The following is a 27,230-nucleotide window of genomic DNA, read 5'->3' on the forward strand; positions in this document are numbered from 1 at the left end:
CATCTTAGTAAATCATAAGACAGTTTCTGAAATCTCCAGTGTTATGAGAGGGCATCTTGCATTTGTCGGACTGACATATGGGTAGTGAGGATTTCAAAAGTTGAGGGAAGATGCAATTGTAGGATTCAAACTCAAATTAATGAAACTGCCACAGAAATCCCCATCCAACTGATGAAATGGTTGATAGCAATTACGATGAAGAAAATTAAAACCCAAAGACAATCACACGAATGCTATAATATTTCTTCATGAAATAACGTTAATTCTATGAAAAATGCACACGTTTGTATAAAGTATTCAGCTAGTTGGCATAAGCGAAGCCTCTTGTGCTGTGTTGGCTACACAGTGTGCAACAATTTTTTAGGCATTTCACCATTGCTCTAGCCGAAAAAACATCTGATGCTTCTTCACACTTCACCCTGTAATTCACATTGAATTAAGCAACAGCACTGAACTGATAATTTCTTCCGGAAATGGAATACATGGGCAGAAATGGACCATTTCCTCCATATTCAAACAGAGCTCCAGTTTCAAGGACGGCAAATAATAGGATTGAAAACAGAACCTTATTCAAAAAAGATCACAACCAGAATATTCTATAAATAATAGTGTCATATGTTTGAGCTTCAGGGTGGGATCAATCTTCCCCGGTGGCTGTACAAGACTTGCAGTCGAGCTGTACCCGTAATTGAATCTAGTGGGTGCTCAAGAGGCAAACAAATAGCTCTGCTTCCTCTGAGAGGTCCCACCAAAATTTCCCGTGTATGTATTATATATGTTTTATATATTTAACAATGCCAGCGAGTGCCTGTTGTCTTCTACATGCACGAGGAACCGATTCCAACCCAAGCCCTCCATTTATCCATGTCTTGCAATGCTCCCTCCCAATGGTTGCTTCTTCCAGAACAATACAAAACTTCGAAGCAGGAACTGGGGTTATCCTTACCTCAGCCTAGCCATGCTGCCCATGTAGCACAGAGAACCGTAACCATTTGCCAAGCTTGAACTTCCCAATGCCATCCAATCTGAACCAACTAGAAGTGCAATAGGAGTGCAAGTGACTTCTAGAAAATGGAGATCTCTTCTGCAGGACTGCAGATAAATGGCACATGTCAGCACAACCAAATTGCTGGATACAAAGAATATAACCCAACATGTTTCAGGCCCGATGGCCACTCAGCCATTGTAGTGGAGTTTCTGGTTTTGTGAGCTCTGGCTGCCCTGCTGCTGCTGTGGCTGTTGCTGCTGCTGCTGTGGACCTGGCAGGTTTAGTGGCTGAGTGTTGTACTGGGTGAAGGGTTGGGAATAAAGAGGATTCATCAAGCCCTGTACAAGGTACTAAGCAGTTCAGCACAATAACCATTCTGACAGGGAGTGCATTATGAGTATAATTGATGAATTAGACCTGTGATTGGAGTGGATTGAGACCTGCCACTCCAAAGTGACTCTGGGAGGCATCTTCTTGGGTTGGATCATTAAACCCAACCTGTGTGAATAAGCCTTGTGATCCATGAGACATATAGTCCTGAGTGGAAAAACACACAAAAAAGAAGACCAAGCCACCAAAATAGACACAGAGAGCAAAATTTAGGGCGAAGAAAGAACAAGCTGAGGGAAGATGCAACAGAACTTGCCAATTAAGATAAGATATGCAGCTTAAACTAACCTGAGATATTAAATCATTCCCTGTGCCCAAATGAGAATATCCAGCCTGGGAATTCTGGTTCAGGAAACTTCCTGGGAACCTCGCTTGTGCTCCTTGTGTGACATAATCAACACCATAGCCGCTCTGAGAAGCCTGAAAGACATGGCAGATATAAGTTACGAATTGGACCAGCCAATTGAAACTTAAAAAGCATATAGGAAAATAAAAAGAATATGTATCAAGGCCTCGGGGGTAAACTACTATCAGAAAGCACAGCTCTATCAACGCCGAGTAATAATATGCAGAAAATCAAGCTAAGATCGTGCCTTTACATAAACACTAACAGGAGAGACAGTAAAGCTGGGTAAAGGTGTGAAATACAAGGTTGGACTCTCCATCTGGCAACATCCACCAGGAAAAGGTTAGAATCAATGGACTCGAACAAATTTTCCAGTGGTATAAAAAGGTTTAAAACACAGTACTTTCAGTTCTTCCACACAACATGCTAACCAAGAACACAACCACAATGAATGAATAGTATTTAGAGGATGCACTGAGTAACACCTGGACTAGCATACTCACAAGGACTCCACCACAAAAGATTACAGGTTCTTACCAACTACAGTAAATACCGTGTAGGCTCCCTCTAGAAGCCTTGATATGCAAGGAACTATCACAAGTAAGAAATGAACTATCATAAAGTAAAACCTATTTCATTCTTTACCGACAAAATAGTTGTCAGTTGAATAGTGAACAGGAAACGCAAGAGTTTAGATTATGTCATGTCATAGCCAAATCACCTGATCAGAGTGTGCAGCTATGCAAGTGTATATTTTGATTAAGATCATGCATAAACTGACAACAATTGTGGCAGCACATGTCTATTTAGTAGCGTTTCTGCTACAAATTAGCAATAGAAAAGATCTGGAAAAGCACCTGTGTAGAGAAGTCTGCAACATTATATGCAACATGGGATCCCTGGCTCTTGAAATCATCGCCCAAGAAATCCTGCAAGCATTGCACAATGTTAAAAATGAAGACCACCTAAATACAAAATTAATTTAATTAATCTACACAACCAGATACCTGAGACATGCCCCCAATGGAAAATCCATCACGGAAAGTCTGACTCAGCCCCTGAACCGGCATCTATAGAATATAGAAAAGATATTTTCAGGACACAAACCATATCATTATAAAAGGTAGACGGGTGTTACAAACCTGAGTCATGAGCCCAGTTTGTGATAAAGTACCACCCGCAGATGGCTGACTGTTTGGATTGTCCAGAGCAGGAAAGTTGAAAGTAGACCCAATATTCCCTATGCTTTGCTGAGAACCTTGCTGATGTGAGAGATGACCGCCTATAGGACCACCTGCATTACCACGACCAGCACCAAAACCCCTGCTTCCAGGTTGAGGGACCTGAGGAACAGCTCCAATTGGTCCATGAACAGCCCCACGAGTTGGAATTGCATATGGCTGAGAATGGGGACCACCAGGAAATGGTGAAAGTGGAATTCTAGGCACAGGAAACCCTGTGGGATGCAGTCCAGGTTTATGTGTTCCATTGGGAGGACCGAAAGACATATAAGAACCTGGATTGCGAGAGAATAAAACAGCATTAGTACTAACCAAAAACCAAAACTGCCCTACTAGAGAATCCTGTGTAACTCTTCTATCAAGTAGCAATGCATATATGTACCAGAAAAAGTTTCATGGTTGAAGTGATACAGTTTAGAGGTGCAAACATGATAACATACCTTTAGAGCGACTACCTCTTCTATCAGCATTTGGGTTTGATGAACCAACCGACCCAAAATTGTCATTAGGAACAATCCCTGGGCCACCGCCGAAGAAAAGCCTTCGGTCATTGTAGATCTGTTTCACATGGAGAGCAAAGTTAATGATAATAACTCACATATACCTAGCTAATCATCATTCCACCACAAGGCCATCAAACTGGAAATCATGCAAAACCAACACAACAGACATGCCATCTATTGGTACTAAACCTTCTTTGGCTTTTGAAACTGAACCATACTCTGCTTCAAGTTACTCAAAGGTCCTTCCACCAAGCATTCATGTTCCTAAGCAGAAATAAATAAATAATAAGTCACATATACAGAAACCATTATCTCGTGAGTTTGTGAACAAGCACAAAGAAGACACACAAAACATAGAAGTTCACACCATATGCACAAGCATAAAAGCAAACATCTAAATGCTCTCCTATTGACAAAGATGCTGTGCATACCCATAAATGGATCCTATACCTCTTGTCAACAATGACAACTTGAGTAAGTACAGAAACTAACTTCTCTTCCTAATTATTTTCATGTTTTTTTCAGGGCCTGTTTAATTCCACCCAATCTAGCAATGCTGAATCAATTATTTAGTTTTTCATTAGGTAAAGATCACTACGACAGTTTTCAACTTCCAAACATCAGTTTGAACATAACTTAGATGAACTGGCAATCTTGATTGCAAATGTAAAGATGATCCCAAACAATATCTGGTCCACCATTTGCTCCAGGATTGAAAAAGATAAATAATGCAGATTCAGCCATTATGTATGGCACTCAGGTGATGCTTAAAGCAGAAGTGATGCAGTTAGACGATTGATTTAACTAGGGTTGATTTGGTTCCTTTATTTATTTACTTTTAGAGTTGGAAACAATACGGTTGATTAGAGTTGATTTTTGTTTTTAATTGAGTGAGATTTGTTTCTATTTTTAGATTTAGATGCAAGTTTATCAATTTCAGAATAGGAAAGTAGGTTTATGTTTCATCTTATTGTACCCAACTATGGGACTTGAATTGATTGGAATTGAATAGTTGAATAAAAATTTGAATAACCATGGCTCCCATGCGTGCTCCTCTTCTCTCCTCTTAATCTCACTATTATTTTCTTCCCCCGTCCCCTGTTTGCTGTTCACGACCTCATCATTGGGCACTGTTCCTCTTCTCTGCTGGGCAGTGACTTCAGAAATCAAAAGAGGGCTTACTCGAACTCCTCCGACAGATCTCTATTTACCTCTTGGATCATGTCGAAGGAAGCTGGTCACCAAGCAATCGAAGGAAGCTGGTCACCAAGCAATTTAAACCCTAGAACCTTTACTCCAAGTGTTGTCTTTACTGTGAGAATTGAATCACGGTTCACTGCTGGTTCTACAGGCCATCGCCAAGTTGTGTTGCAGGTTTTGAAGCACCCCCTGATCTTTCTGGTGCTGGAGTGATAGCAGATTTGCTGTTGCGACTGGTTGTCTGAAACTTCAGCTTGAGCCGTAGAGTTGTGGCTGAGAATTGATACCCAACAAGTTTTGGTTCTCTATCTCAGTAACAAGAATATTCTTCTATTGCCTTTTAAAGAATGAGTTCTGTTATTACAACTAAGCCCCTGTCCCTTGCTTTTACAGTAAAACCCTTGCTTTTAAATCATTACTACAGTTTAACCCCATCACCATATTTCCAGAACTGAAGCTTACTTTTGGGATTAATTCCAGCTCTGTCCCCATTCAGTTATTTCACTCTAAAAGGGTTTTAAATTGTACCAGAAATTACAAGATTGCCACTGGTTTGCTTACGTTTAATTTTTTGTTCTTTTGTGGGCCCATATGTGACCCGATCCCGGTTTTGGAACCCGGACCCACATCAAGAAGTGTCTTCATTTGCGTATTACCAAAATTCCAAAATTCTTTTTGAATATCAAGAGGTGAAGGGAGGACTGCATTTCTCATTAGATGATGTACAACAAACCCAACAGAGACAAGTTTGTAGAAAAGAATTAACACAGTGATACCTTATAGTGTGTCAGTAAACCATTCCACAATGGCTGTTTGCTTAAGACTTTAGGATTCCCCAAGATAACAATGCCATAACGGGCTCGTGTAAGCGCCACATTCAGCCTGCGTGGATCATTAAGGAACCCAATGCCCTGATAAATTATTGCCAGAAGCAAAGCATCAGGACTGAAGTCATCATGCAAAACAAAATACTAACATAGATCAGAACAAGAGAATAAAGAACATCTAACAGGGAAAAAAAAAGAAACAAGAGTAATCATCTGCAATCATTTGGTAGAAAGAATAGAAACTCAGGTGTAAAGCTGCCACCAGGAACTGGGGGGCTAATGTTGATAACATGCCAAATTTTGTAAAATGAATAGTGATGAAGTTAGAACTCTTGTACAAGTAGCATTTCACCACATAAAAGATGCTAATTGAACCAGCACTTCTCATCACCAAAGGCCAAAGATTAATACATCTCATTGTTGCACATGCTATACCATCAGAGAGAAAGATTTGTAAAAACAACCCACGTCCCAAAGTAATATTTGCATGAAGAACATGCATTTGAAATTGTGCATGCTAGAAAACCTTCGATGACTCTCTCTCTCTCTCTCTCTCTCTCTCTCTCTATTCTGGGCAAGTTGTCAAACTTATCAAATGTATTGGTTTACGTGTGTGTGTGTGTATATATATATATATATATATATATCAGCAAGCCAAATGTAACAAGCAAAGCCAATTTTTGGCATGAACAATCCTTAATCCAAAGATCTACAAATTGTAAAACTGCCCAAAGGAAAGAGAAGAACAAGATTAAGAACTGACCTGATGCTCGTTACTCCTTACACAAGACAAAATGATGTAGTCTTTCTCCCTTCCCTGGAAGGAATCCACACTTGCAACCTGTAGAGAAAAAGAAATAAGGCTCCCCTCCTTACATTATGAAAGAGAACAAATAATTACGTTGCGGTAGCAAGCAAATAAGAATTGCATCCACACTGTAAATCTCTGAAGTCAAAAGGTACCTCAATTTCCTTGTAAAGTTGCTGCCTAAGAGCACCATTTCTTGACATGTAGTTCACAATGTATGCTCGCTGCCCTTCATATGGTGTTATAACGCCAATCTGCAAAATGCAAAATTAAATTAAATCTATAAGGCAATTATATTCTATTTAATGCAGTAGAAGGTCAAAGCATGGGTACCTGACTAGGGATGACACCACTCCTTAAAAAGGTGGTTACAATTTTTTCAACATTTGCAGACTCAGTTCTATTTAAGTAAGAAGTTCCACTAGCACTGATCTCCTCTTGTCCCATCTATGAATAAAAAATTGTGTTGATGAAAATAGAAAGCTAATGTATCACCAACATAAAAGTTATAGACAACATGATTTTTACCAAGTTACGAATTTTGAAAGAAATCTATGACTTAAAAAAAATATAAAATACCTGAACATAAAAGAACATGGGACGATTCGGCACAGGCCAAGGGAAGTCAATTCCCGATGATTGTCTTTCATTTATCGTAACCCCATTTTGAAGGGTTCCTTCATAGAAGCTGTTGGAAGGGAACTCTGACAGGGCTGGATGCATACGATATTGAACCTGTAACTCAGAGCATGAGTAAAATGCAATGGAAGGCACCAATGCAAAATGCCACATTGAGTTAACAGTAGATATAATGGAGAAATTCTTCAGAATTGGAAAAACAAACAATGCATCTGAATTTTTCAAAAAACAATTAGGTGCAGTTAATGGAGGATAACAACACAATACATTCACTTTCAACACACGCTCATGTTATAAAGCAAACTCAGCCTTATCCCAACTTAATGCGGTTGGCTACATGAATCCAAGCAAGGACATAATAGGAAAAGTAAAAGTGAGGAAAGTAAAACAAACAAACAAGTAGAAACACAGCTACATGGGGACAGCTAAATGGATCCTTGCCCTCCAATCGGCTCAATTGAAGGTCATACTACAAGGCCTAAAGTATGCATGTCTTTCTTCACTACTTCTCTTATGGTTATTTTTTTGCTGCCCCTAGCTCTTTTAGATCCGTCAATCTGAATCAGATCACTCCTCCTAACTGGTTCATACCTATACCTCTGTTGAACATGACCATCCCACCTCAAACGACTTTCTTAGAGCTAAAAAATAAAGCTAAATTATTAAATCTAAATATGATACCCAGTTACCCGCATCATGAACCAATCATAGGAGTGAACAATCTGCTGGCATATGATATGAACAGCGTTACCAACCTAGGGGGAGTAAGACTTTGACATGAATTGGCACTTTTGTCCCAACATAGCAAGTGCAGGCACACAAAGAGACATTCCATTGCAACATCAGTATTTGGCATAAGACTTGGGACTCTAAGATACAATGCATGCCGAAAACAGAAGAGAACAATGAGGAATTCATAAAATCTAACTTTTCATTGAATTGATTTTGGGGTTCCACCCAAAAAAAAATAAAAACTGAATTTTGGGGTAGTAGTTTTGGCCCTTTTTTTAGTTGCAAAAGGGGGCTAAATTAATGCATGATGGAACAGCCAAATTCTATTTTGTCTCAGAAGCTTCTAGATTCCTTTTTTCCTCTTTTTTTTTCCTTTTTTTTTTTTTGGGGGGGGGTGGGGGGAGAAGACGGGAAGAAGTATCTAGATTTCATGGCAAGTTGACAACTCATCAACACTTATGTCTAATGTCTGTCTATGTGATGCCACACTTCTTGCACAATGAAAATGATGAAGAGAACAAACTCAGGCATCAACAGCATTGCAGCTGCCAAGTTCTCATTATTTACACTCGAGAACAAAATATAGTGCACACATGCACAAGACAACTCCAAATTAACAAGATCATCACCTGCAGTCTGAATGGCTTCACACCAAGGAGCACCAGGCGCTCAAACAGAGACTGTGCTAATCCAGCACGAGCTGCTTTCTTGCACATAATGACCGGACCAAGCTGGCAATGGTCCCCAACAAGAACCACCTAATTTGACAGATGTGCAGACACAAGCAGCTTATCAGATGGGGCACAACCCAAAGACAACCACCTAATTTAACAAAAACAATTCCTCAGCAAGGATCAAGTACCTGTTTTACACCAAGCACCAGAGGAATAAGACACTCAGGTTCTGTAGATTGGGTGGATTCATCAATAAGAACCTGAAATGCAACATAAGACTGAATTTTAAATAACAAATAACAACTTCAAGATTTCAAAAATGTTTTTTTGCCAGATTAGCGCATTCATATTAGAGGGATATATGAACCTGACGGAATCTAAAATTTGCCAAACGAGGATCTCCAGCACCAACACAAGTGCAACAGATGACATCAGCACTCTGAGATATCTCCCTTTCAGTTGCCCGTTTCAAGGCTTTGTACTTCTTCTCATCACTGCTAGACAATTCTCCTGTAAGAAGATGACACCAGAGAAAGAAGTGTCAAATCACAATAGAATAATTACATTTGAGCTTGCTCATCCAAAGTGGATCAGTTTTACCCATCCATTAGAAAAATCAGTTTTGACAGAGTAAGAGAGAAACAGTTCCATTCTGTGCAACTACCAATATCACAAGATCAACTGGAGACAACCATAATTTTTATGTGAATTCACCTCAATTTGGTAACTGACCCAAAACAATATAGATAGATTCAGCTACGATCGTACTAGTTCATAATGATCCTGCTCCACCAAAACACAAAATACAAAACACACAAACACCAATCCATGCAACTAAATACTAGAGGATGCCAATATCATGATCACAAAATTGGTAGTTCACATTGAACATTTTTTTTTTTTCTCACAAGTTAAAACATAAAAAAGAAATCCCTAATAAAGTCCACACTCAACAGTACGAGTCTACTGGTTACAGGTATTAATCAATCAAGTAGTAACATATTCAAAAAAAATTGTATGATTAGCGGAAGCTATCAAACTCAATCTAACAGTTTTACATGTTGGTAGTCAAAATCCTACGTGCTTCTTATTTGTGGGGCAAGAATACTTAAAGTTAAATTCAGAGTTATTTTTTAATATAGGCTCAAAGAAAAAAGCATTAAAGTTGTGATTGACAACCAAACAGAAAATATTAAAGAACTAAATTCACCTTGTTCATCTTTCAGTTGCTGCAATTTATGAAGTTCACTTTTTTCAGAAGTATCAAGATGCCGAACCTGTAACACACCCAAGTATTAAAGTATCGGTATCGGTCGCCACATCGGTCGGCCAAAATTAAGATACATATCGGAGGGTATCGTATCGTATCAGAGATACGCTAAGATACACTAAAGATACACATAAATGGATAGGAAACACTTTTTTATACACTTTTGCATAAAAAAAATAGTTAAAAAAAGCTATATATAACATGTATTATGCATAAACAGTAAATTGAGAGTATCGCACTAAGAATCCAAGGTTTGTAGTTGTCTCATAAATGTAAAATCCTTGTTCCCAATTTTGATTTCCACTTTAGTTAGAGAGAAAAATGGTTGGCAGCAACTTAGGAACAAAAACTCCTTAAAAAATTGTGTTTTTCTAAAAAATTACCCATTTTGGCCATTTTATGACCGTATCGGTGTGTATCGGTTGATACATACCGATACATACCGAAACGTACATTTCACTTCGATTTTGAATTTTTCATAAAGTATCGGTATGTAATGGTGCGTATCGGTGTGTATCGGTAGTGTATCGGTGCGTATTAGTGTGTATCGTAAGATACGTATCGATACAAAAGGGTTTTAAAAATTTCATGTATCCGTATCGGCCCTTACCGATAAGATACGAACCGATACTTTAAACCCTGAACACACCATCAACATGATTAGTAAGTTTAGGTGCAAACATAAAGAAAAGTTGCATCAAATGGTTGTGTCAGTTAATTAGACATGAAGGTTATGCAAATAAGACAAACATACCTGATAGTGCAGCGTCAAATGCTCAACAGGAGAGCTTACAGCTTCCCTTGATTTAGCACAAAGCCTGACGACCTGAAACATTGAAAATCCAGCAGACTTAATCAACAAAGCAAAGTTCAGTGCAGCTACATAGACAAAGACAATTATAGAAAAGCTTGATAATCAAGTACATATCAACATGAACTAAAAGTAAAATGAGAGGACAACATTTCCAGTACATTAAAAGTTTCTCGGTAGCAAGTTGCTACAAAACAATCTGTTCAAGGAACAATATCTTAACCACATATAGTCCCGATCAATGTCACTGAACCAGAAATGACATAGGAGTAATGCATCCCAGAAACAACCAAAAAAAGATAATTTTTTTTCCAAATTATTGCATGCAATGCCATAACAGGCTTTATGACCTGTGGCATCCGTTTGTGTCACACGGTTATAGAAGTTCATACCTTTAACCCAGTTGCACTTATCTTCTCAGCAAGTTGGTCAACAGCCACATTACTTGGAGCACAAACCAAGACCTGGATAGGGATGGATATACAAATAACAATAAGGCAAACAAGTTCAATAATGAATTTAAAAAGAACACAGGAAAGGACACCAATATAACACAAAAAAAATATGATGTACGTTCATTTCATTTACCTGGCCTTGGCCTTGTTTTGCCATATGATAAACAATGGCAGCAGAAGTAACTGTTTTCCCTGTACCAGGGGGGCCTTGTATTAAACTTACTGGCTTCTGAAGAACACTCTTTACAGCAAAAACCTATTCATATAAAAGAGGTAAGAATCTCTCGACAAACTTGGGGCATCTAAGATAAAAATTTTGCAAGTGGAGAAAACACAATGGAAGTATCAAAATACATCCCACATGGCTAAGCAATAAATCAACACAATCTTTCAAAAGCAATTCCGGTCATGCTTTTTCCCAGAGAGGAAAAAAAAAAACCGTATATTCCACTTTAGAAACCACATCAAATTCCAAGGACAAATGAAGGCTAATTAAGTAACTACTTCATGCAATGGCAAAAACAAAATGACTGTTTACAAGCAAAATGATCATAATGAGGAAAGTTAGGGCAAAAGGCCGGGGGAGGAGAAGCTGAATGTCAAGGCCAGACTATGTCAAAGACGAAAATGGTTACACAATCAAGACTAAAAAATATAAAAATAAATAAATAAATAAAAATAAAATAAAATGAAGCTGATTCATATAGATAATTTGTTCAAAATAATGAATTTGTTAAGAACATAAGCAACTTCTAGTGTATATGCAGTAGATTGCAGACTATCTTACAGTCAAACCTTATTTGTTGTGCACGAATGCTGTTTAAAATCACACTGAATGGAAATAAATTTTTAGACATCAAAACAAAAGATTATTTTGCCACTCTTTTGGTTTTTAGTGATGTTCTATCATAATAATACTTATCAAAATTTTAGATTTGGGAAAAACCCCAGGTATTTGAAAGTTGAAAATCGCCCCTATAATTGAAAATTCAGTTTTTGTTTTTGAAATGGGGGGTTGACATTTTTTTTTTTTTTTTTTTTGGTGAATATTGAAAATTAGATAACAAGGAGAAGAGGGGTGGGGGGGGATGTACAAGACCATAGGCCAAAGTATAGTATACAAACCTAGGGGGGATGGGAGGAGCCAAAATAAATAAGAGGAGGCCCCAGGAGACAACAATCAACCTGTTCCTTGGAGAATCAATAACCGGCCGGTGAGGGGTCACAACAAGTTTAAAGGAAATGTCAAAGTAGATGGCATTCCAAATCTAGTCAGAAGATCTGGATTTGGAAGTCCATCTACATCGGTTGCATTCCATCCAAATGTGAGAAATGGCTGCCCCGAAAGTAAGTTTCTCAGCGATGTCACAGATAGAACTAGTGCCAAAGGTCATGTTGATCCATATTCATAATCTCTCAAGTATGAGGGATCTCCTCCTTGCCGGCCAACATTTGGAAAGAACACGCTTACAAATGGAGGAGGTGAAGGGGCAATCAAAAAATAAATGGTTGGTATCTTCAATACCATTCCAGCAAAAGCAACAAGCGGTGTTGACATTTTATCCATTTGGAATTTGAATTTTTAACCATTTCCATTGGATTGGATTCAAATAGAGTGTATTGGTTTATTTATGAATAATATCCTAAGTAAATGAAATAACAAATATTATTCCATTTACTTAAATGTTGTTTGGCATAAATAAATACCAACTCTAGATCAGGTGGTCGAAACAAGCTGCAACATGCGAAATAAGGTCCATACATGCTAATCGAAATTTACTAGAACCTGGCCGAAACCAGGTATGAGATGGTATCAAGGTTAGGTTTGTCTCAGTTTCGAGAAACCGAGATATCTTGGTCGAAACTTGCGACTGAGTTGTTGAACCATCGTCCCTAGTCAATTCATCTATGATTAACACGAACTGATATGGGCTTAAAAATGATCTTTGATGTAATCCAATTGTAAATATAATTTTGTATATATTATATTACGCTAGCATCAACATATATAAAAATTGCAATATAATTTATGATCCTTGATGTAGTTCTCAGTTCTCGCTGCCTAGACATCGCACATGCGGGAGCATCGTGCACCGGGTACACCTTTTTTTATATTATTATAATTATAATTAGGGAAAAGGATGAGTATGCTAGCGGTTTATGTAGGAATAAAGTATGCTAGCGTTTATTAACCATTGGATTGGATAGTTTACATCTAAACTGTTTGTGGTTGTTGTCTTGCATTGCCTACCCACCATCGGCACTCTACAGTCCCTCTCCTCTACTTCCGTCTCTAGCTACACGATCCCAAATTTCCGTTGATCCTCTGCTGCCCCTCTCCCTTGCACTCTCTTTTCCATCCCGTCTCTACAGACTCCCGCCTGCTGTCTCCGCCCCTTCCATCTTGGATTCAAATGCAACAAACTCTAACGTAGCCATATCTCATCTCTAACCGTCGCCTCCGGCCCCATTGCTGCTGGTCGAAACAGCTCCATCTATCTCTCTCAACTTTCTGTTCCCCAAACTCTCTCCCTCGCTCACGGCTACAACCTGAGCCCTCATTTGTCCTTCCTAATCCATCTATACGTTATTGTACAGTCTCTATTTAAGCATTATTTGAATTTATTTTAACAATTTTCCTAATTATTGGAAAAGATTGATTGATTATTGGAGTCTTGGAATTTGTTCTTAACTTTTATAAATTTGAGTTATTTTCTGCAACTTATTTACTTCCAATGAGCATCCATTGATCGGTAACAATGGTTAAAAACTTAAAATATATGGTCTTAATGGAGAGCGGGGGTGCCTTTTGTTGTTATTTATTTATTTTTTTTTTTTCATTCCTTTTCTCATATTTTCTCTCTCCCAGTTATAAACCTACAGCCCTTATTCTTTGCATGTTAGCAGGAGCTCCGGTTCTCCCTGAAGGAGCCTTTGCTCAAAATGGAACCGCAAATCTTCAAAAGAACAAAGCCGTAGGTCTTGGGTTGTTTTTGTTTTGAAAAAGTTTCCAAATCTTTGCATTGATCGAGGAAGGAAAGAAGGAAGAAGAGAAAGAAAATGTCGAATGTCTGGGGAGGAATCGGTGCGTGGGCTGCTCAGGCCAAGCGTGCCGAAGCTGAAGAGCGCGAGCATGCGGCCATTCCGCTAATTCTCAACTTGCCGGTGTTGGGGAGTCACAAAGTTTTTCCAAGTTTAAGGGAAGTGGTATCTGCCAAGCCCAAGAGGAAGAAGATAACGTTATTTGAGTTCACAATCGGAACTTACGTTGGCCCCAGTGGAAACAGGCGCGATTCCTCCGTGGAGTCGGTCTCACAACATATGAGATGCTTTGATTGCCAACTGGTCCCAAGGAAACCAAATGGAAATTCCTCACCTTTGAAGAACCGTAGGCATTAGAAATCAGAAAACTAATTGGAATTAAAGAAATGAAGGCCGGCCTCTGGAGCTTGAAACAAATCCAAGTAGGAAAATGAAGGAGGAGCTGAGAGAGAGGGGGGAGGTCTCCTTTCGAAATGGAGAGGGCAGCAGTAGTACAGGACAGTTGCATGGGCAGGGAGAGAAACAAGTTGTAGCAGCTGTAGCGTGAAAGTTTAGATTTTTTTCCTTCTTCTAACGGTTATATTTATGATGACCAAATCCTATGGTTAAAATTACGCTAGCACATAAGATTCCAAGGTGACCTGCTAGCATTCCTATCCCTCTCCCTTATAATTATAATTCTTATTCTTATTCTTATTCTTATTATTATTATTATTATTTATTATTATTATTTTTTTTTTAAAATAAACGCTAGTATCAACATAGAAGCCATATCAATGCAAGCTGATACGATTATACTAATAATGACTTAATATGAAAAAAACAATATATAATAAACAAAGCATAAGATATAATATAAGCATATTCATCAAAAAAAGAACAATAAACACAAATCAGTGTGAAGTGTTAAAAAGCAAATATAACATAAGAATATTGATTATATATTCATCCGTGGATTGGCAAGCACAATAACACTGGAGAATGGGCAGTTGATCAATAGTAGAGGTCAATAGCCCATTTTCTAAAACTAAAGTCCTCTCCTCATTCCCTCCAAAACCACATCCTCCATGAATTTGTTCATAACCTATACTATCTCTTTAAAGAGTCCAATGCCCCCCTAATAATCTTTTCACCTCAAATCATTCATGAATTAATATATCCATGTGTTCGCATTATTGTTTTAGCATTTTCATCAAATTTGATTTGGGTGCATATTGATACCTCTTTTACTAACACAAGTTTGATAGATATTGTCCTATCATCAATTCTTTTAACATCTATAGCATCATTTTTTTAATCTTTATATACTACTATTATTTTCATCCCTAGTATAACAAAGTTTATAGTCATCTAATTCCTTAGTTTTTTTATCCTTCCTATTTAATCTTTTGTATACAACCTATCTTAATTCTTCTCATTATATCAACCTATTTTAAACTGTTTCCCATTAAAGTTCCTATGTTCCAAGATGCTAATCTAATCCTAGCTAATCCTGATTAGCAAACACCAATAAATAAATAAATAGAGGAACACAGTGCACGGGGCACTCACTACTGCAGGGTATGGGAGGGGCGAGTGCACGGAAGACATATAATCAAGGGATAATATCCAAAACAACATGAACTGCAATCAAATAGACATACTTGAGATGCATTAAGTTCCGGAAGTCCTGGAGCACCAAAACGACGAGGTAGTGTGTTACGAACCACCTGAGCCTCAACTTCATGTCCCAACAAGTGGTGGTAGATGTATCTGTATGCAAGGAAACATTCATCATATTTGCAGACTAATATACTAAATTCCTAAGAGCATATAATGTTTTTTAAGCATTAACCAAAACAGCAGTACTGATTCCAGAACTGGGATCAAATGCTGCAGTGCCAAAAATGTTCACCATTTCCAGTAAGTTCCACATGTTTTGAAGACATTCTAGCATTCAATGGTTAGATGACAGCAGTTACACACTAAATACATACAAGAAGACAAATGAATCTCATCAGTCTAATCTCAACTCCCATGTTCAACAACGGAATTACATAAATATCAGAAGAGCTTTTACTTATGCCAAGAGCGAATTAGCCCACAGAAGAAAGGCTTATTTGTGTGAAGAGGTATAACCATATTTCTGGATGGCAAATTATATCTAACCCCAAACTTATCCAGGAATTACTTCAAGCAAAGGTCTTAAATCTAAGGCTTTGTTCAGGTTTCGAACCTAGGCTGAAACCGAAATTTAGGTTGAAATTTCTGAAACCTGGTCAAAACCAGATACTTTTGGGGCAAAATTCGACATGTCATGGGCTGGTCAAAACTGGTTGAAACTAGTCAAAACTGAGCTGCTCAAAACTGGTCAAAATTGGTCAATAATTGGTATTTTCAGTCGGAAACTGATTGAAACTACCGAAATGTGTGAAATATCATCGAAACCAGTGCAGTTTCGACAGATTTGAACCATGACTTCAAGACAGAGCCACGACAATTCATATGTAAGGTACGTCATCATGAATCTCTACAAATTATAATGAAAGCTCAAACAATTATGCAACCACATATCCATAAAAAATATGCAACCATTAATTGTACCGAGTTCTCCTGTTCTAATATACTTACATAACAACCATAAGAACACAAAGAAACCCTTTCTGGGTATGTAGCAGCAACAGACTTGACCATTAAGGCTAGAAACTTATATCCACAAAGACCTCAGCTCCTGTAAACCCCTCTGGCTTGTTTAAAGAACACATCTTCAACTTAATTTGAGAATTGATTGTATCATCATGAAAAAGGTTTCCTTATTCAGGTTTAGTAACAAAATGTATCCATTCTCCCAGTAGGGAAAGTACTCCATGAAAATAAAGGACACAGAGACAGAAAGGCCATTGAATATTAAAAGGCACATCACCCACCCACTGACACTTGTTTCATCCACTGCAAATGTCTTCATAGCTCCCTGCATTCGATCAAAGCTGGTACTCTTCCAAACAAAATCAACACTGAAACTGTGGTTCACATCAACAGGTACACCCTAGATGCAACATTAAGAATGAGTAATTAGCAACTGCAACCAAAGTGACCAAAGATTTAGAGCAAAACATCAACCATATTGATAAATGCCAGCCTGCAAAGGTTTCCTGGCTCCAAAGTTAGACTGGATATTGTGGCTCTTGCATCCTAAGCCCAAAGCAATTCCTTTGAACTTTTTTTCTTCTTTTGGGTACTTTACATATTGACCTACCCCTTTTGGTCCTCAAATACATCATAAGTCATCTCACCATATCTTCCATCAGTTGCTAAATGGATAGCAACAAATAGCCCCAGAACAAAGAATTTGGATTGTGAACTCTCCCAGCAAAAAAGTGAACAAAACTCATATTTCTTTACCCTCAGATAGTCACGTGCATTTTGGCGGAAAAAAAAAACACCATACCACATCATTTCTGCACAACAAACATTCCCCTAACTACGTGACAGCATATTCTAAAGTCGCTTGCCAATCTACATCTTATCCATGCAGACAATGGATGTGTTGCGCAAATAACATGTTAGAAAAACTCAGATTTAGCAGTAAGACACTATGTACAGGTAAACCTGGACTAGAAGAGAAATTAAGCGGCTTTTGAAGATAAGTAATGCAGTAGAACCTATTTATAGGATGATTGAGTAGTTAGCTTCTTGGAATATGGAATTCAAAGACTATCCCGGAGGTAAAGACTGTCATCTCCTCCATTTTGATGATCGAGTCTTTGTCCCTCCCACCTCATTGAGGAAGTCATTCTTAGTTGCAACAAATATCCATTAGGCAACCCTATATCGTCAGAGTTGAGGTTTCTATGAACAACCAAGGCCTAGTTATGTTAAGTCCCAGGCAACCCAGGCTGCAATTTTCATTATGCCTCAAACCCTCGGAGGATGTGATGCAGAATCGTGGCTGAACCTGACTGACCCTTCTGGCAATTTAGACCGAGACAAACGGGGTCTGATTGGGCTTTTGCATATTTTAGGATTTTATTTTATTTTGGGAATATATATAATCTTTTATTTTTGGGTAGTTATTAGACAAGTAGGGCATTAACAATTTAATTTGAGTTTTAAAGTGTTTCTATTTGTGTCAATCTAGGTCTTAGGGAATAATTAGGAGCTTTTATTTTGTTTCAGTCTAAGATATTTATTAGGTAGTTCTTAATTTGGTTTTCTTATAAATAGACTTGTAACCCAATTCTTTGGGCATAGATTTGAAGAATCAGTTGATTGAGTTGTTTATGGTGCCGGGTAGGTACAGAACAATGGTCGTGTGACCTCTCTCTTATTTTGCTTCTGAATGACTGTAGCAGATTATAGTATTGAGTTGATTTCTCTCATGTGGCTTTCCATCTCTTGCCGAAATTCTGGGCATAAACTCTCCTCCCTGAGTGGATCTAAAACCTAACTTCCCATCCCAAGTTCCTGCGAATCAGTTGGTAACAAATCTGAAACCAGATTCAGATCTTTGTTCCTCCGCCAGGTTAGGCTTGCAGGAGTTGGATCTCCCTTGTTATGCAATAATAAGTTGATTACTGGCAACATCCAAGAGAGACTTTAGCCACAACTTCCTCTGAAATTTCAGGGTGAAACACCTTCTCTACGATGGAATTCTTGGAAGGGGTTTGAGTTCTGGTTTCCGCTAGGTACAGAGCCCCACTCTCACGATTGTTTTTTGTTTCTTATTTGATCCTTGATTTCCAGTATTGCACCTCCTCTCTTCATTTATTCCAACTTGTCCTTTCTTTTCATCTACTTCCTATTTTACCCTCATACAATAAATCCTAATACCCTACATATCATCCCTGTCTACCAAGCAGCATCCTAGAATATTGATTATTTACGAAATTGCCATTATATCCCTTGCAACTCAATATATTTACAGAAGTGCCATTAGTTGTGGGGTTGTTTTAGCACTATTATTTGGGTGGGCCCAGGCTCATAAGTGATCCGACTTGGGTTATTAAACCCTGGTTCTGCATCAGGATGCCAAATTTCCTGAAATTGGAAGCAGAAGAGTATTCAAACATATGGTTGGTGGGGGTCTTTCAAACAATGTAGCTCATGACACCTCAATTTGGCTTCTAGCATGGGTTATCTCGTCCTCAGAAGGTCAAGATTAGGTAATCAATGTGAATCTCATGTTAGCAATGGTGTTCCAAGGGTCCCCCACCCCACCCCACCCCACCCCACCCCACCCCACCCCATCTTTTATGGTGAGGTGATTTCTATCTCATTAATGAGGAAAAAGATCCTCCCCAACTCCAACCATTTACCTCCCACCCATCCAACGGTTGGGAGGACTTGGACATGTGTGTATCCCCAGGAGTTGGCAGGGGTTGGGGTGCATGACCAAATCCTTCCAGCCGTTGGATGGGTGGAGATAAATGGTTGGAAGCCCAAGTAGTTGGAGAAGAGCTGGATCCCATTAATGAGATGTCGCCAGCACTCAGGCCAGCCTCCTTTGGTACTTTTTCCTCCTCTTTGGAGAATCTTTATGATTATCAATCATAAAAAGGTTAACTGATCTTACCTGACTGGCACGAAGCTCAAGAGCAACTTCCTCTTGTGCAGTTAACTTGATCTGGAACGGAAAATTAACACACAATGAGCACCCAAAAGGAAACAGCATAGTAATATAAATTACCTTTAAAAAAAATGAGGCAAATAACATTTCTCTAAGAAGTCCATTATTACATATCCTAAGTTTAATATTATAACAATCATTTGTCAAAAATAAATTGAACATACCACATGCCCCACTGACTGCCATGCTGGATGAGTTGCATCCCCCGGATAACGAAGTCGCAACTCATCACCAGGTACAAGCCTTAACTCATTATCTTCCTGCAATATCACATAACATAATTGACCTTCAGTAAATAAATCCTATAAGCTTATCAAACAGAAATAGGAGTACAGAAATGCAAAAATAAAAAGAACAAGAAAAAAACAAATCCTCCATCTAACAAGGGGATAAAAAACTTATAACTTTAAAGTGTATAAATATACACACACAATGCCTACATAAGAAGGATACTCTATTTCTTACAATACATATTCCACATTGATGTGCTGAAAGGAAATATCCCCACTTTTCAGACCATTTCATTTTTAAATTGGGACCAAAGGGGGGAAATTTGCAAGAGACGAGCAGCAATAAGAAAAGACTTAACCACCTTTGGAAAAACAAAGTATGCAATGCGTTTCTTGTTAAGCCCGATATCCCATCGTATTGTGACATTGTCTTTGCTTTGTGATTCTTTCATCATCTGTAACAGAATCGTAGTTCATAAGATGCTGCCTAACACACTTTCTCAAATAAAAAAACATGTGCCATATAATGTCCAAAAATCAGGAAAATGAAAAAGCATTCTGAATGTTAAAGCAATAGTTATAATCCCAGAGAGTATCAGAAAAATTAGAAAACAAAAATTGTTAAAAATAGCACATACTTTATCATAATCGGCTTCCAGCTTAATGAGTGGTGCAAACACATTTTGATACTGCAAATCAAATGGAGAGGGATCGTTAGATTAACCACTGGAAACAGCCAGAGTACTTCTACTTCTTCAACTTCCAAAAACAAGACTTCTTATGGTGATGTCAAGTACCTGATAAGCATCTTCATACTTTAAGGCTACAGGCTGAGGTTCATCATCCACTCCAGGCTTCTCAAGATCTTCAAGAGAGGCATCAGGGTTTGTTTTCCAAAGTTCCTCCACCTTATTTATCTGTTGAGCACTAATTTGGCGTGCCCTCAACTGTTCTTGTTCAGATGGAATCTGCCCATGCAAACAATAAGCCAATTAAGGGAAGACCTCCGCAAATAACCTAGAGAATCGAACAGATCAAATAAACCAAAATAATAATAACATACGCATACCTTAACAAGCCACTGCAAGAAACAACGATCATCGATAAGAGGACACCACTGACTCAAGTCCCAGTTCATGTCCTTCAATGCATTGACACTCAAACAAGGTTCCCTGCAGAGAAGAACAACGACACTCTCTGTCTTGGCTGAAATAAATCCAAGAAGGAAAACATTTCGGCATCCACAGTTATAGCACTCGAGGATTGTTTCTCCAAGAGGACTGTCTTTATGAAGGCAGACTTCCTTGTGCTTTGCTCGAACCTACCAATATCCAATCAACAAAAGGAAAATATAGTATCAAGGAAGGACTCCGAAGGACAGACCGACAAGAGTTCCTAAAGCGTAAGATCAGCAATGAAAGATATTCTTCTCCCTAACTTAAAATGTGAAAACCGTTAACAGAAATATCTAAACCCCTAAATATAACATTCATAATATAAAAAAAATGCAAATAACGAAAACCCACAAAAAGTATGAGAACATACCCCCCCTTGAGTAAATTATTAGTGGGTAATCAGCACCTTCTGATTTCTCCACAGCTTATATCATAATAATAGAACTTAAAGCAATTCCGAGGGGACAAATACTTGTAACTAAATGAGGGCTACAACCAACATTACCAAAAAAGAGAAGATGGCCTTCTACAACATATTGCATTAGCATAGTATGCAAAACCATATCCTCCATGAATATCAGATTCAGCAAAACACTTAAAAAGAGGATTTCTAGACTTGGAAATAACACCAAGTAATGTGAAAAAATGAACACGTTCAAATGCTAACATTGAAATAACCATATCTAGAAAGTTGTTTCGAATACCTAGTATATAGGTATCGGTATATGAAATAGTAATTCTTGCTAGAAACATTCTATAAGAAAAGAAAAATTTTAGCATATACAGTACAAGGAGAAAGTCAATTTATGCTGTGCAAGCAAGGTGGAAATGAAATTGAATATTTAAATCCAAGTGTCATCGAGGAACAGAAATGCTTTGTCCATAAAGCATCACCTTCAGGACTATGGGGAACTGACAAGTTGGAAAGATGACAAGAGCACATTGCTTCTAGAAATTCATAGTAACAACAGGAAATTAACAGGTCATTATGATCAAGACCACACCAAGACCAAGGGGTGGGGGTGGGGATGGGGGTGGGGGTGGGGAGAGGGAATTGTTTAGAAGGATTCCCATAGGTAGTAGTTATTCCCAACAAGACAAATCCTGAATGGAATGCATACTTATATACACATACCCCACCAACTCAGTAGTTTCACATTCACTTGTGGTTGGTTCTTTGATTAGTAAAAGTTACCATGTGCCTCTTTTATTTCAACAGAAGAGAGGCATAGATAACGGTCCCAAAAACTTTGCATTCACAGATCTAGAATAGTAAAAATGTAGAACCAAAGACAATCTACCATGTTTCTAAAATTTGAATGTGGGACAATACTTCCTATATATATATATATATATATGACTGAACATGTTCCTTCCTGGATGCCCAACCAAAGGAGAAGGGCAAAACAGTCCGAACTGGGAAGAGAATCACAAACCCTAACCTTAACATCACTATGCCAGCCGCTTGCTTGACCGAGGCCCTCCTCAAAATATTAACCAAGAATGGAAAATCAAGTCATTAATACTCTTAACGAATTTGGTTTCTCTTTGCTTCCAAGTATTAGCATCGATTGATTTGAGAACTCCATGAGACAGGGATCTTTAACTTGAATTGAAAAAACATTATAACTCCTGATTCTTCTTAAAGAAGGGTTTCAACAAGCCCCAATCACAGTTTATAGTTAGCAATCACTTTCTCACTTTCAGTCTGCTTGAGACCCATATCAACCCACATTTTTCTTTGACAAAACGAACTGAACGTTTGACAAAATTACAATATTTATAAAGGAAATATTAAGGCTGAAGCTTGTATCTCAACTCATAGGTTCCTTCACAATCATAAACTCCAGGACGAGAATAAAGATACCATGGCAGCTTTTTGACCTTGACATAGCCAGAAAAAATTAATGTAATGGTGAAGCATGAAGACAAGCCAGGAACTGCCCATTAAGCCCACACCCTATGCTATCAAAAAGGCACTCAATGTCGGCAGAAAACTGAAGGAAACTAAGTTATGATACGAACCTGATGCAAATTCAAGCAAGAAGAGAAGATAGGCTTATTATTTTGGGTTCGGTTTAGTTTATTGGTGAAGAATGATATCGGATAGAGCCTATTGGAGGGCTAGGATTCACGTTCCCGACACCATTTAGCTGAGTTTCTCCTGCCTTGTGGGCTAGACCTCTTTCCTCTTATTCTCACCGGTATACTCACATCTGATCGCCTCACCCCTGACCTATTCTATGTTTGCCCCTCTCCCCCCGTTTTCTCTATTGTGTTTTTTTTTTTTATCCATGTAACCGACCCCATTAAGTTGGGATAAGGTTGAGTTTTTTGTATTTAGTTTATTGGGTAAAACTGAACCTATGGTACAAATTTTGTTCAAGTTAGGCGTAATTTGAGTGCCTAATGGGTTATACGGGCCATTGACTTAGTATATTTTTGGGTTTACTAACATAATGGGCCAATCCTATAAGCCCAAATATTAGGGATTTGAGTCCAATATGGGATTATATTGAGTTCAGTATTAAGTTTCTATTTTAGAGTTTATTGCCTATTTTACAAGATTTGGAGGATATTCTGGAGGATTGAATGATTTGCGTGGGAGAAGAGATTATCAAGATTGTATGGCTGGAATATTCTGTTAGATATACTACTCATTTAGTTTCTATTTTGTAATAGATTCAGTTGCTAAGTCAATAGCAATCTAAGGGTTGCCTGTTGATTTTTGTGTAATAGCAATTAGATCGAAGAGTTGCTAGTTTTTGGAGTTACTTATATTGTAATGCAATAAAGCAAAGAAGACAACGTTCAATGATTTTGAGTAGTGACTGAGAAACTTAACTTTTGCCTCTTTGGGTCAATGGTAATGCTTTTCCTTGGACTATGGTGTCACAGTTCCAGTTCTACTGTGGTCAGGCAATAGGTTGGGATTGGTGGTGATGCCCTTCCCACAAGCCTAGTGGTGATTCTAGGTCATACCCCTTTTATTTCTTCTTTCATAATGTCAAAGAAAAAAAAAAAGTGTTTGAAAATTTTGTTATCAATATTGGTCTATCTCAATATGCCATAGTGTTGCAATTGATCCCCCACTGTTTCTTCCTTGGTGTGGGATTAATTCTGCATTATTTGGTATTAGAGCTAAGGAGAAACGATAGACGAAATCAGTGGTTGATGCATTCTACTTCCAAGTGAAGGATGTGCAGTTTAATTTGTTGGTTCCAACCATAGTTTTTAAGGCAGTAAGGCGACGGAGGCGTTTAAAGGTCTTTCAGAGCGCCTTAGCGATAAGGCGGGCATAAAGCGTCGCCTTATCGACTAAAGCGTTCCTGTGTAATTTTTTTATAAAACCAATCTATTTGGTTCAAATCCTAGTTGAATCCTATTACTCATATGTTAAATAAATATTAAAGGTTCATATTCATACCAATGAAAACAAATCAATAAAGTGAATAAACTAAGTTCATCTTCATCAATCATCAATCATTAATCATCATAACATATTAACATATAATATAAATACATAATTATGAAACAAAATTATAAATATAAACAAAAAAAGACATAAAAAATACAAGTATTTATTATACTTACCTCTATGATGCCAAAATGAGTGCCTAAGTCCTAAGGTCATCCACTATATTTCTGCTCCCGTCAAAGAAGAATGAAACTCACCGCTGCCGGAGCAAAATGGTGGCATGGATCAATGGTTCTTCCTTGTTCCTTGATTCTTTCTCAAAGCCCTTTCTTAAAACCCTTGACAAAATCCAAACCCTGTTTGTGAATTGTGTTTTTGTTTTGTTTGTTTTGGTTTTTTTTATGGAGTAAAGTTGATCTCATACATCTCAAGTGTTAACAAAACCATACACCTACCAATAAAAAATCTATATTTGGAATCGTCATCAAGTAATTTTAAAATGTGTTAAAAAAAAAAAAAAAAAAAAACCCATAAGGCGCCACCTCACATAAGGCGGAGCACTGTCTTACCATCTCTAGACCGCATCAGCGCCTTAAAAACTATGGTTCCAACTAAACCTATTTGTTCAACTTTTTTTTAAATTAGGCTTAACTTGAGTGCCCAATGGGTAATTTGGGCCATGGGCTAATTATTTTTTAGTTTACTATTACAATGGACAAACCCTATAAGCCCAATAATTAGGGATTTGTGAACTATACGGGATTAAGTAGTTATTTGGTGTTTACTATTTGTTTACACGATTTAGAAAAGATTTGTACGGAAGATATTCTAGAAGATTGATTTTTGTGTGAGCCCCAAGTGATTTCCGTCGAAGGAGATTATTGAGAAAAATGCTAGCTAGAATATGTTGTTGGATCTACTACTCTTTTAGTTTCTATTTTGTAATAAATTTAGTTGCTAAGTCAATAGAAAAATAGGAATTGCTATTTGGATTTACTTTTGTGTCATAGTGATGGCGTCCAACCCCAAATCCCAAGCTTTAGGATGGAAAGGCCATTCCCATGTTATAAGCCCAACAAAGGGATATGGCCTATAATCACCACTAGGCCTACGAGAAATTCTGTTATCTATATTGGTTTGTCCCTATATGTGATCTTGTTCCAATTGATCGCCCACTGGTTCTTCCCTGGTTTGAGATCGATTCTACATTAGCCCGACCCAATTTAGTTGGGAAACGGCTGAGTTGTTGTTTTTGTTGTTATGCATTAGGAACCCCCCTCCAAGTCAAATTTTGCAAACATCTAAGCCAAAGTGGAGATAAAACAAGAAGCCGATGATGTGATGGACTCAAATTTAGAACTATAAACCTGTTACCAACATATATTGATATGATTGATTTAAATGGTGATGTTGTTGCCTAACTTCCATGATTCTACCTTACCTTGCTTAGAATTTATTTTTTTTTCTCCTTTTTCTCTTTGTTAATGTGGGGGTGTGTTGGAAGAGCAATGCACATGGGTATTGGGTATCCACCTAGTTGTCAGATATGCTTCAATGGAAAATCTAAATGTAAAAGGGTACACCATTTCCAAGTTTGAATTTGAGATATCTAAAATGAAGACAAAGTTTCTATTTTTTTTTTCCAAGGGAGTGGGTTTTCTGAGCAAGCAGGGTACTCTTACTCTCCCACATAGGGTTTATTTATTTATTTATAACAATAATGTCTCTTTCTTTAATATAAAAATAATATAGAAATCCATATGGAGGTGCAGTGTATGCCTTAGGCTCAGAGAGACTTTTTGCTTTTTTCTAAATATGTATGGAGAAGCCTGGAAATTTGAAAAACAACAGCGACCATAAAAGCAATTCAGACAAGAAAACAGTATGAGCAAAACATTTTTTTGGGTGATAAAACAGTACTACAGCACTGTGAGCCCGGTCAAAGTATTCATTAGAACTCAAAGGCATCCGTAACTTTAGTATTTTTAAGAGGGCTTAATGTTATTCTTAATAATTCAAAGTTCCAGTTTGATTTATTCAATAAGAAAAACCCAAAAAAAAAAGAAAAAGCAAGAGTTGCCTAGATGATTCATTCAGAACAAATAATCAGCAAAAAAGTAGTACAAAAAACCCAATACTAAAGAGTTCAATTTTCCACGCACCAGGTGATTGACGATATGAGACCCCGAAGTGTTGCCCCGCGAGTTACAAAACCACTTACGACAAGAAGGCACATTGCAACGCACAACACAAGCCGGGTTCTGAACCCCACAGTATCGACAAGCATGCTCCGTGAAATTACCCTTTCCAAAGTCATAATTCTCATCATCACCTGTTTCCTCAAAGTTCAGACCACTCATTCCCGCCGCTAGGGCATCCACCGCAGCCTGGTTATTGCTTCCACCACTGCTGCTACCACCACCACCACCACCTCTAACCTTGGAAGCACTACCAGAAGCAGCAGAGACAGTGCCACCAGTCTCGGCTTGGAGATCGGCACCACGTTCAGAAGGGTCAGAGACGGAATCAGACGCAGAAGGCCAAACCGAAGACCTGATCGGCTGTGAAAGTTCTCGAAATTCAGGATAATCGTAATCATCGCCCTGGGTGTTGAACTCGAGAAAGGTGTAAGCGTCGCCGCCCGTGTCAGGTTGTGAAGCCGTCTCGTAGAGATTGTTTACAACCGTCTGAGCGGCCATGGATCTCTCTGCCTATGATTGAATTAGGGTTACAGAGAGTCCAAATTAGCGCTATAGAGGTAGAGATGTGAGAGACTAACTATGTTTTATGGTTAGGGTTTGAAGGAGAGATTGGGAGGGAGAGAGAGAGAGAGAATGGCAAAGGACGGCGAGAAAGGAAAAAAAGAGAGGAATTTT

General features: G+C 38.1%; 1 protein-coding gene across 2 annotated transcripts; it reads right to left on the reverse strand.

Annotated features, from left to right (window-relative positions):
* Positions 1–205: 205 nt before the first annotated feature.
* LOC122071237 (regulator of nonsense transcripts 1 homolog) lies at positions 206–27,230 on the reverse strand. Of its 2 annotated transcripts, none has more exons than XM_042635558.1 (29): positions 26,517–27,230; positions 20,831–21,082; positions 20,559–20,729; positions 20,400–20,450; positions 20,124–20,216; positions 19,696–19,791; positions 19,478–19,528; positions 16,833–16,951; positions 15,570–15,678; positions 11,018–11,140; positions 10,822–10,893; positions 10,373–10,444; positions 9,559–9,625; positions 8,716–8,858; positions 8,537–8,608; positions 8,304–8,432; positions 6,883–7,038; positions 6,637–6,750; positions 6,459–6,557; positions 6,259–6,336; positions 5,445–5,579; positions 3,658–3,732; positions 3,406–3,523; positions 2,867–3,240; positions 2,732–2,782; positions 2,582–2,653; positions 1,667–1,798; positions 1,406–1,525; positions 206–1,326 (listed from the first exon to the last, which is right to left on the reverse strand). In XM_042635558.1, the coding sequence occupies exons 1-29, from the start codon at positions 27,051–27,053 to the stop codon at positions 1,177–1,179; spliced, it is 3,831 nt and encodes a 1,276-aa protein (XP_042491492.1). In that variant the 5' UTR covers positions 27,054–27,230; the 3' UTR covers positions 206–1,176. The 2 variants fall into 2 exon arrangements, with proteins under 2 accessions (XP_042491492.1, XP_042491491.1); XM_042635557.1 differs by having other exon boundaries at positions 2,732–2,794.

The sequence above is a fragment of the Macadamia integrifolia genome, unplaced genomic scaffold (genome assembly GCF_013358625.1).
Source record: "Macadamia integrifolia cultivar HAES 741 unplaced genomic scaffold, SCU_Mint_v3 scaffold_198A, whole genome shotgun sequence".
In the NCBI taxonomy this organism is placed as follows: Eukaryota; Viridiplantae; Streptophyta; class Magnoliopsida; order Proteales; family Proteaceae; genus Macadamia; species Macadamia integrifolia.

What these genes read in the sequence shown, in the direction of transcription:
- LOC122071237 (XM_042635557.1), bottom strand. Translation starts at nt 27,053, where the DNA reads ATGGCCGCTCAGACGGTTGTAAACAATCTCTACGAGACGGCTTCACAA. An exon ending in CGGAACTTAATGCATCTCAA is followed by an intron (nt 11,141 to 15,569) that starts GTATGTCTATTT and finishes TTATATGAATAG; the next exon opens with GTTTTTGCTGTAAAGAGTGT. An exon ending in CCATTGGGGGCATGTCTCAG is followed by an intron (nt 2,654 to 2,731) that starts GTATCTGGTTGT and finishes CAATGCTTGCAG; the next exon opens with GATTTCTTGGGCGATGATTT.